The sequence below is a fragment of the Anser anser genome (genome assembly GCF_964211835.1).
Source record: "Anser anser genome assembly, chromosome: 2".
NCBI lineage: Eukaryota > Metazoa > Chordata > Aves > Anseriformes > Anatidae > Anser > Anser anser.
Genome location: NC_139721.1, coordinates 114226862 through 114238941, shown reverse-complemented (window position 1 = coordinate 114238941; position 12080 = coordinate 114226862). Strand labels below are relative to the sequence as shown.

The 12080-nt window shown below is 36.3% G+C and overlaps 1 protein-coding gene across 7 annotated transcripts in view; it reads right to left on the bottom strand.

Moving 5' to 3' along the window:
* ATP9B (ATPase phospholipid transporting 9B (putative)) overlaps positions 1-12080 on the bottom strand; it is a 179146-nt gene that overhangs the window by 126345 nt on the left and 40721 nt on the right. For all 7 annotated transcript variants that reach the window (XM_083824962.1, XM_083824963.1, XM_083824965.1 and 4 more), the window contains one exon: positions 2851-2909. In XM_083824962.1, the coding sequence (XP_083681088.1) occupies positions 2851-2909 (59 nt within the window). The remainder of the gene's footprint in view (positions 1-2850; positions 2910-12080) is intronic.

Below are 12080 nucleotides of genomic sequence, written 5' to 3'. Positions count from 1 at the left end.
TTTAATTTCACTTCACACTTGAGATTAAAAAAAGTTGTGTCCCTTTACTGCTATCCAAGAGAAGCTCTCAAAGTATTAAGATAAAGCTTTACTGTTTCACATGTTTTAAAAAACTATTACGTGTTACTATTAAATATTAAATGTGTTATTATTATCGTGTTATGCCCTCTTCACATCCTCAAAAAGTGTTCCAAACAGTCAAAAAGCTACAGTAGCACTATAACAATATCTTAACTCACCAAATCATCCCTTCAATTATCTTGAAGAAAACCATGTGCACTCTGCATCCATAGAAAATAAATAAATAAATAATTTTAACACAAGCCCAGGAGATTAAACAACTAGAAAGCAGCATGCCTGTTTAAAGCAAGAGGGAGGGGAATGTTTTCCAGCTAACATATACAAATGTCTTTTAGCTTTTAAAAACGGATACTATTTCAATCTTTTCAGGCCTTTTCCTGACCTAATAGTAACACCTTACAAAATTTTCATTTGAAACTAAAGATATATTACACAAAGCTAACCTGTTCTAACCACACTGCAGTTACTTAGAGCTGATTTGAAATTGATCAGTCCTATAAAAATGAGAGGATATTCAAAGCTCAGGTACAGAAAAGCTTTTCATTTAAGTTGTTAGTATTTGTGATGCAGTTACTAGTTAACATATGGATCTTCAGCTCAAATGAGTCATTAATTTCACTGCAGAAATGCTGCTGATGCATCTTCCAGTCAAATACAATGTTAACTTGTTCCTTTGCCATTAGACTGAGCAATTGAACATTTCACTCCTGACTGGTTCTTTGGCTTAAGAGTCATACTCCGAATTTGAGAAGTGCTTACTCCAACAAAATACACTTCTAAACAGAACCAGAAAACATTTAATTTCATTAGTCTGAAGACACCCACAGTTAGGCCAGAAGCAAAATAAATAAATAAATAAATAAATATAAAAAGCTGTGATGGTGCAGGAGAGAGCTTGTGGATGAAATGCAACATTCAAACAACTAACTATATGCATCTTACTGAGATACCCAAGAAAAATCTTCATCAAAAGGAACTGTACCCATTACTTCCTTAAATCTTTAACATTACTTTTTCATTACAAACTTCAGGTACTCACAACATATGGTCTGTAATCTCCTGTAAATAACGCTCAAATAGATGCTAATGATCTACCTCATACAAGACAGATAACCAAAAAGTAATCCCAGTTTTCCAAATTCTAGCATGATTCAACAAGTGGATGGATCTCAGTAAATTTCAGGGAAGGCACATTACTTATGCAGCCACTAGAATCCTCCCTATACAGTATAATAGTTAATTACAGGTTTAAAGATAAAGACCCTAAAAAGCTTCTTTACCAAAAAGCTTCTTTACCTAAAAAGCTTCTTTCTTTGCCAAAGCAAATATTTATTCTCAGTCTACTAGAAGATCTGGAAGAGGTGCAAGCGAGCAGCTGCAAGATGCCTCCATCTGAACTCTAAAATAGCAAGGTGTAATAAAACACAAACATACAGCCCAGGCACATTAATGTTAATCTTGTCCATGCTAACATACGCTGCCTGGAGGGTCCCTACAAGACATTAGATATAGAGAGCAGACCAAAAAAAAATCAAGAAATAGCATGAACTACACAAGAATAAATCTATTTTTAAGAGCAGCAAGACAAATGACACTTGGGTGTGTTACTTTTCTTTAAACTACAGGAAAAAAACAGAAAGGAAGGAAATAGAAGTTATACCAAAAACAGAAGAGGGGTTTCTCATATGTTGTTAAAAAAAAAAAGAAAACAATCTCTATCCACTAACAATTCATGAGTTCTCCAAATTCTTTGAGAAAAAGAAGAAGTATTAACAAACAAGGAAGCGTAACATGAATCATGAGGGCATATCTGTTGAAGGATTTTTCCTTTTTAAATAGTATTCCACTAAATAGTTGTAATCCCATGAAGAAATTTAGAAAAGTCTAATCACTGACTAGGTTCCACTAGCTATTCTTCTTGCAAACAGCAACTTGCCATAAAAGATCTCAAACAAGACTGGATACAAGGATATAAGCTTCAACTTGAGGTAACTTTCTAGGATCAAGGGCTTAGCTGTTTTTTGCAAAGCAAAACAGGAATCACTTAGCACCAAGAAAGTCTGTTGCCTTTCCAGAATGAAATTCCATAAAAATTTTGTCTGACAAGAAAAATATGTTAATTTGGATGTCACAACAGCTTCATAGTATGCTGAAAAGCCTTTGACAGCAAAGCATGATAGGGAGGATGAACTAGAAATCTAACCCATAAGGTTCCTTATTACATAGCTTGAATTTAGGTCTCGTTACAGATGAGTTTCTTCCAGATCACTTACTAAAACAAACCAACTGAAGTAAGCATCACTGACTTTATTATAATACTAATACAGAGTGGAAAAAGAGTTCACAGCTCTCCTTCACCATTTGCAATAAAACTAACTTGAAAGCCCCCCCATTTTTAATACAAAAAATTTAACCTAGAAGGCTTCAGACATCACAAAACATGGATTTGAGCAGTAGGAGGAAGGTATTGGCAGTCAGACAGCTTAGAATATCTAGCACAGCACAAGCCAGAGAATGTCATTCAGTAATTGTATTCCCTTCAATAGATAAATTCAAGCATATAACAATTCATAAAATGAATGTTTACGTTCAATTAAGCTTAGAATTATATCCAAAAAGAGACTTCCTTCAAGTTTCTCAAATAAGATTTGAACTAAAATATTACTTACTTAGTACTTCACAGATAAGTACCTCAATATACTTTTCTTCAGAAGATAATTACCATGTTAATAATCTTTAGTCTCTAAAATATATTTTAAAAGTATCAACCTTTTCCACTATGATGAGGTCTCCAACTTGTATGTCTGAACTCTTAACTTGCACTTTACCTTGAAGAAAAAGAAACAAACATAATCAACTTAAGCAGGCATTAATAAAAAGTCACAAAAATATAAATGCAAGTTATACTTAAAGACATTATTATTTTGAGAAAATGTTACAATTTATACAAAATTGATGTTTGAAGAACACATTAATAGATTTGGTCTGTTTGAATAAATAACTCTGTTGTTAAGAAAGTCTATAGTTTTGTAACCAGTTAGCTACTGCAAGAATATTAGAGAGATGCTGAAGTCAGATCGACAATATCAATAATAGAGCTATAAAACTGGTAAAAGGATTCTTTCACATCCTACTAGGCAGCCCTTCTAACTCTGACAAGTCAAGAATTACTACGCTCAGTCCTGGAGCATCTCACACATATGAGTTGTTATCCACAGCCCAGTTACCAAAAGGTAGTGTTGCTCAGCCCCAGAAGTTACTGATGTAAGTGGCACTGTCTGAAACTTGTTGGCAATCATAGTGGAAAAGAGGTAAGTCCCTCTCAAGTCAGAAGAAATGCCTGGAGACTTCATTTTAGAAAAGTAAAATATTAAAAGCTGAAATTGAGGGTGTCCACTCTCTAGAGCTCTTCATTCGGTAACTGTTGTGAACAACTCATATTCAGAAACAGCACAAATACTGATTTTAATTCTCTATGTTCTGTAGATATATTAATGTTTTTAAGACAGTTAAGTTTTAATATTCTTATTTGATTGACTGAAGAACTCAGACAGAGAGGGTAAGCTACTGCCCAAGAAGAGTTAATGTAGATCTCATGAAAATTGAGGAGTTGTAGTCCCAGGTCCTTGCTACAACTCCAGAAAATGTTGCTTCCTGGAGTTAAAAAAAAAAAACAAAACAAAAACAAAAATACAACCAACAAACAAACCCTGTAGACAAAGTACAAGTCATGATATACCAACATCCTCTTCCAAGATATAACAGGTGGTCAATTCAGACCTGTTAACTCACGATATAAACATACACATATCTACACAGCCTGACAAGCAAAAACATAGACAGACCCATATGAAATATCTCTCTCTTTCCATCAGAAACAGTATATTATTTCCAAGCAGCAGGTATCAGGTAAGTTATATCAAAACATGGTTAGGTTCTTTAAAAAAAAAAAAAAAGACTCAAAATCAAAACCAGACCAAATAAATTAGAAAAGATGGCCCACAAAAGCATAGCAGGTACGGCAAACAATTTGGAATTTAATAGAAAGTATTATGAATAGCAGATTTTTAATGCACATTCTATCATTTCTCAAAGTTCTATGACAAAAACTAAGGTAGCGTCCAAATCTAGGAGACCTCTTCATTGTAACGCTCAATGAAGAGATCAGCTAAACACAATCTCAGAAAATTCCTTACGTTTATATGTGCATTTAGTCAAAGGCAGTAAAATTTACCTTATGGTTATTTTCGGCACTTTAAAGTCACATTTCATGCAAAAAATAACTTTTTTATGTTTAATTCAGTCTACTTAACAATGAATTTACTCCTTTAATTGACTTAATACATTTTAAAAATTGCATTAAAATTAATATTTAATAAATTACTATTAATCAATGTTCTTAATAAAGTTTCCAGGATACTAGCAACTTGAAGATACAGAAATATATAACAATGTCAGTGGAGATCAGAACTGTTGTTTTGGCCTGCCTGCATAGTTAATTCTGAAAGCCAGTCTTTATTATTGATAATCTTTTACACCAGTTCAATTTTTTAGTTGCCAAATGCACCTTTGCCTCCCACTCTTTTTAATACGTAACCAACCATATCTTCATTTTGACTTCCAACCCCATTATAACACATTTGTGACAGTGAAGAGAGGAGCAGAAGACCTGAGTACAAAAAGGTGTAGCAAGAAGCATAAGTTCTCTACAGGAGTTTCAAGATAACTACAATGACAATGAAGTTAAGTGTCTCGTAGAGAATGAAGTAAGTGTCTTTGCCTTTTTTTTTTTTTAAAGGAATCTAAAGTAACTTGTACTAAAGATCAGCCACTAGGAGAGCAGTCTAATATGAAATCAACGCATTTAGACTGCTTAACTGTACAAGCCTGTGAATTCTCTTTATAAATTCACAAGTTTTGACTAGAAGTAAACAGTATATACTAAAACAAATGGTAATCTTAATTTGCTTTCTAAGTCTGGTAGATTTACCAAAAACATAGCATTTCCTATTCTGTTCTCAATTTCTCTCCTAACAACTTTCAACAGTTTATCTCTTTGATAAAGTCTATGATTCTGTGATAAACAACTCAATTAACTGGTTATGATAATAACAACCACAAAAATCCAAGTATTTAAGCTGTGTTAAGTCTCAGATCTGTGCCACCTACAGTCACGTATGACCATAACTATTCAGCAATACTAAATCAAATGAAACTAACAGCAATTTTATCAACTTGAACAACTGAAACTTCCAGTCATGTTATAATAGCATGTACAGTAAAGATCAAAAGACACTAACAGTTCTACTGACAAGGTAGCATATTCATTTGTGGCACTCTAAGGCAGACAAAAAGCAAAGACTCCTAGTGCCAAGTATATCGACAGGAACCTACACATCATCTTTACTTGTACGCAGTCTAGTAATCCTGGGAATTTCACATCATGAATAGAAAAGTTTCCTTATCAGACTGCTTTCTAGGTGACTAATGCTACAGAGTATCTTCTATATTATCTAATATATTCTGTTGGAAGAGCCTCATTATCTCCACATATACGGAAGCAGCCATGGCTATCTCTACAATGAAACTGAGTGACAGGACACATTCCACTAAAATTAAATGGTAAAATGTGGCAGTAATTCAAAAAAATAGCTTAAGATTTTGAAAAGCTGGCAAATAACACTTTCCTTTAGACCAGCAAAAATGAGAATCATTGGATACCATTTCAGAGAACATTAAAATAATGCAATACTACATCTTAGTGAAGATGCATTTAGGGAAGAAAACCACAATGTTACTCACTACATAAATTAGTTTTGCAAACTATTTTTTCACTAAAACCAGCTCAGTAGCAAAGCACTCTTCACCATCTGTGTAATTACCAATAAAGTCCAAAGCTGTCAGAAGTGGCTGCGCATCCAGACTTTATAGTCCACCAAGGCGCAAGGCTTTCGCCTAAAGCAACACACAGAATTACACAGAACTGGAACACTGAAACGTGTCTGTAGTAATTCATTACACTCTCAAGATAAAGCTTTTTGAAGAGAATTACAATGATTTGAAAAAACTAATAACTTGTATGTGATAACAAGTATTTCACGTAAAAATTTAAGAAATTAAGTAAACAAAATCTAGGTATATAGTATATTAGAAAAGACTGTTTCTTTTTATTAGTAAGCATCTTTATGAAAGAAGCTCCTGAAAGAACAGTAACTTCTGAGAGATTTTAGAAGTAATTTCAAAATTCTAAACTTACATATCATACCCTGAGCACTGTCTGAAGTACTGCTTTTGGAGCTGGCAACAGAACTTGTCTCTTACCAGTAAATATCAAACTCCTGTATGAAAGCAGTCAATTATAGACCATACGAAAGTTTTACCTGGTATCTATTAGTCAGCATAATTAGAGTATACACAATATAATGGGGAACTGAAAAAAACTGACACCATTAAGCTACAGTTAGTCAAAGGTGATGATGCCGGTTTTTCAGTGGAAATGATGCTGCTTACAGTTTCCCTGATCAACTAAATTAAATTGATACAATCCTTTATGAATACGCATCTGTGTTCCAAATGGTCTAAATACCAGGAACAAAGTCATCTGTAGGTTTGAAACGTTATAAGCAATACAGACATAATGTTGTGTCTCTAGATTCAGAAATGTTTGTTCTTTTAAAAACAGCAACTTTTGAAAAAGCACAGGGGTGCCCTGTTCTTGATCAGCTGACATTCTAATATTATAAGAGATTTCAATACAGATTTTAGTTCAGTGCAATAATATTACAATAATTATCAAGCAATTCTGACAAATACCTGATTTTAAAGTTGCAGATAACAGGTATAAATGACTCAAAACTCACTGGACACAATGACTTGAAAGAGACTGTTTTGCAATTTAAAAAAGGTCAATTGAGATAAAAACTCAGCAAGGTAGCATTTTAGGAACAGGGCATAAACAGAAGTTCAAAAATAAAACAAATTACTCATGTCACTGTAGCTCTTTAAAACAGATTTCTCAATCAGATTTTAAAGGAAACATACTAGCTTTCAGACTTTGTTCTCTCCTTATGTATAGCAGTTACTGATATTTTCTCAATTCCACACAGTTCTTGCTTTTATTTTTAAATTCACTGCATTCTTAAATGTCCTTTAAAGATGCAGTGAAGACTTAAATATTTCATGTTTGAAGCCTAAATGGAATTATTTTATTAATCTCAGCTTCTCATACAAGGTTACATACTACAAATTCAGCAAGGAATGGTTGAAAACTGAATTTTGCCATGTTATGTGAAAAAGGAAACTGCCTAACATCAGTTATTTCATGGATCAGAATAAGTCTGTAGACATTAAGCTGGCTGTTGCTACCTAAATTAAGCAACACTTAAAACAAAGTCCCATTCTCACTTGATTTTCTGTTTAGAATGGCTCATTATAAAATAAAAAGTTAACTCACTGACTAGAACAAATATCAATTCAAGATCTTATCTTACTAAAAAGAAATTCTAAGACTTCAAGAGTTACCAGTGTGAATCCAACAACTTAAAAAGCTGGTACTTCTTACACTTAGCAATATCACAGAATCACAGAATTGTAGGGGTTGGAAGGGACCTCAAGAGATCATCAGCCTGCCAAAGCAGGTTCCCTAGAGCAGGTTGCCCAAGTAGGCGTCCAGACAAGCCTTGAATATCTCCAGAATATGCAGGTCATTTATGTATTTTAGGTATCTGGGGAGTACCTCAGGCCAAAAATGACTCCACAGAAAGGCAACACCAATAGGTAGTCAAAAAACTCCTGATTTTAATCTATTACAATGTGGTATAAGAAGATTTTAACTTACAAAACAGATTGCATTTACTATGTCTATACAAATAATTAACCACAGTTCAAGTAACAGTAGCTTATCTTGCTACAAATGTATTTCCCTATGGCAAACATCTAACTAGAAGTGATCATGGAAGATAAAAATGAGAATAGCACAATTAAACAAAAGGTAACACTGAACATTGCAAACTTTTAGTCTTCCTACTTCCCCATTTGAGCAAAGGCAACCTGCTTAACCTCTCTATGTCAATTGCTCCATCTTTGAGATGTAAAAGTACTTGTTTCAAAGAAAAGGCTGTAAAATCTACACAAGTCGTAAAATCACTAGGGGAAAAAAAAGATGTTACAGAAATATGAAGTGCAGTTCCACTCTGAAAAGTAACTCTTAACAGTGGCATTGATTTTCAGGCTTTTAATTAAATCAGTATCAAGTTTGTTCATTCACAAGTAACAAAGCCTTCTTTCTCCAAACCATTAGCCTGTAGCTTAGTATAGCAAACCCAACTGATTTTTTCCACTTGAAGAGTACTGCCAATTTTAAAAAAAATTGGCAGATTATACTGAAAGTTACTTATAAAAGTAGTTTGAAGAGGTGTAGTTCTTGACTTTATTAATTTGCTCAGATAAGTATCTAAATCCTCAACATCTGTAAAGATCTTGGTTTAATTTTATCGTAGCTGGCAATTCAACTTTTTGCCTCAAAATAATACCTTTCAGTTTCAGAATGTTTTATGATAAACAAATCCTATATTATGAAAGAAGTGTGAATAAATATCTATTATTTTACATATGTGTTTGTTGCATTTTTTAGTAAAGCTTAATTTTGACTGGGGACTGTAACAATGTTTTCATTATTAAAAGTGGCTACACCTCAAAATATTGTTAGCTCAGCAATCACAGCAAAGCCAATGTGTGCTTCAGACTTGATTGTAAGCAAAGATCTTGAATCTTTACTTCTGTAGAGTATCAGTGTCTTAAAAACAAACGAACAAACAAACATAAACAAAAAACAACAAACAGAACATAAACCAAGTATGAAATCATGCACAAGAAGGATGTGAAGCTCTTGGAACAGGTCCAGATGATTGGAGGGCTGGAGCACCTCTCGTGTGAAGAAAGGTTGAGGGAATTGGGCTTGTTTAGCTTGGAGAAGAGAAGGCTCCACGGAGACCTCATTTCAGCCTTCCAGTACTTGAAGGGAGCGTACAAACAGGAGGGGGAATGCCTGTTTATATGTGTTGATAGTGATAGGACAAGGGGAAATGGTTTTAAACTAAGACAGGGGAGATTTAGATTAGATATTAGGAGGAGGCTTTTCACTCAGAGGGTGGTGAGGCACTGGCACAGGTTGCCCAGAGAGGTTGTGAATGCCCCATCCCCAGAGGCATTCAAGGCCAGGCTGGATGTGGCTCCGGGCAGCCCGCTCTAGTGGTTGGCAACCCTGCCCAGAGCAGGGGGGTTGAAACTTTAAGGTCCTTTTCAACCTAGGCCATTCTATGATTCTGTGATGACACTGACACCAAAATTAGAAAGCTGAAATAAACATACATATTTGTAGGTAAAAGTTGACTATCCTTTTCTTACTAAAAAAGGCATTTTTAAAGCTTCTGTTTTGAACACATTCCTACTCTGTGTGTCAGTTCCTGAAATAATTGCTACATACTGTCTTACACAATTTGAACATTTATATTCCATGCCTCGAAAAGAGCAGTGTCAAGGTGATCAAATGGGGTTTTAATTTGATGACTTATTTCTAGGAGAAGCTACAAAGTGAAGTTTCTTAAATACACATATTTAACAAAATATTACATGCACTGGGAAAGAGGAAATCAGGATTCCAAAACAGCTATTTAAGTGCCATTTAAATGCCTAGCAATTTACCAGAACCTCCAATATCCATAATATTTGAAAAAATGCTGAGAATTCCTCCTACTTGTTTAGAAGGCAAGAGAGGAAAGTGAAATGACAGACACAAAAGGCACCAAGGTTAGCTCTTAACGCTGCAAATTTCAGTCTTGACATTTGCATCACACCGATAACTCTAAACTATAGACTTGCTTCCAGAACTAAGAATTTCAGATCACTAACACTACTATTGAATATGGCAGGATGTAGTATCTATTTCAAAGGTGTTCAGTGTCACATGTAACAGATCTAAAAAACCACTAAAACCAAATAGCAGGTTAAATTACACCTTTGAAAGAAAAACTGTAAGAGTCTATTTCTTTACAGACTGTATTAAAGACTACAAAGATCTGGAGGCCAGCATTGCAACCACTTGTGTTAAACAAATGATAGCTATCCCACTTGCAATTTTCCCACAGTGGTATCTCTAAATGCTGATAAAGCTATTTCACGCTGTCAAGGAAGGGAAGAACAATAGTTGCTACGTTGCTCCCTGCTATATGCAAATCCCAGAAAGCAATGCAAGTTTCCATACTGTTTCCTATTCCTCACAGCTGCTAGGTTATGTCATCACTAATATGACTACTCACCATTTACTCACCTTCCAAGTACTTTTTAAAATGGTATATTGGGTTTACATGGCAAGGTTTTGGTAGCAGAAGGGGGCTGTCAGGGTGGTCTCTGTCAGAAAAGACCAGGGGCTGCCTCATGTCAGGCACAGCAAGTTCCAGCTGGCTCTAAAACAGACCTGTTGCTGGCCAAAGCTGAGCCAGTGAGCAATGCTGGTTGTACTTCTACGATAACATAACTAAGAAAGGATAAAAAATGCTGAACTGCAGCTCTGTGAGAGAGAAGTCAGAAAACTGTGAGAGAAAACTGCAGACAAAAAGGTCTGTGAAGGAGTGAGTGCTCCATATACCGGAGCAGATTCTCCTGTATCCTGTCAAGACGACCGTGGTGGAGCAAACTGTCGGCTTGCAGCCCATGGAGGGCCACCCCAGAACAGATATTCACACTGCAGCCTGTGGAGGACACGACACCACGGATCAGTGTGCTGTAAAGGAAGCTGCAGCCCATGGAGAAGAGCCCACTGTGGAGCAGGCTGTCTGGTGGGAACTGCAGCCTGCGGGGGACCCACGCTGGAGCAGTCTGTTCCTACAGGACTACAGCCCATGGAGGAGCTGTTCTTGAACTGCAGACCACTGGAAGTACACACTGGAACACTTCGTGAAGGACTGTATCCCATGGAAGGGACCTCACGCTGGAGCAGGGGAAGAGTGTGTAAAGGAAGGAGCAACAAAGAAGGTGTTATGGTCTGATTGCAACCCCCATTCCTCATCCTCCTGCACTGGGAGTAGGAAGAACTGGGAGTGAAGTAGAGCCTGGGAAGAAAGAGTGTGTGAGGAAGGTGGGTTTTATTTCTCACTATCCTACTTTGTAAATAATACTCTGTTTAGCAGAGCTTTAAACTAGATTCAGCAGGGGAGTGGGATGTACAGAGTGACAGAGAAGAACAAACAAACACCAACACTTTAGGAAGCAACAGGGAAATATCTGTGAATTGTCCCAAACAAATTAGGATGGGCTCCTCTAAAAAGGTGATGCAGCCAGTAGCCCAGCTGAAGTGCCTTTACACTGACACGCAGCATGGGAAACAAGCAGGAGGAGTTGGAAACCACAGTGCAATTAGAAAACTATGATCTAATTGTTATCAATGGCTTTTGGGGCAAATCACACAAATGGAATCACACCGCAATTAAGGGCTACAAGTTTTTCAAAAGAGATGGGCTGAGAAGCGGGGGGTGGGGGGGGGGTTGATGTTGCCCTCTCTTTTAAGAAATGGATAGATTGCAAAGAACAGGTTGAGAGCTTGCAGATAAAAATTGAGGACCGAACCAATAAAGGACACCTCATGGTTGGGGTTTACTGCAGACCATCTGATCAAGGGGAGCCTGTTAATGAGGCTTTCCTGCTTCAGCTACAACAAGCATCATGCTCACAGGCTCTCGTCCTGATTTCAACCAACCAGATATCTGCAGGAAAGCAACACAGCAGGCTGTAAGCAATCCAGGAGACTTGTCGAGTGCATCAGGGTAAATTCCTGGTCCAGATATTAGACAAACCAGCCAGAGGAGAAGCGTTACTTGACCTGGTGTTCAACTATGAACTTACTAAAGAGGTTAAGATTGGAAGCAGTCTAGGCTGCAGAGACCATGCCCTGGTTGAGTTGGTGACCCCAGGATATATGGGCTTGGCAAAAAGCAAACACAGGA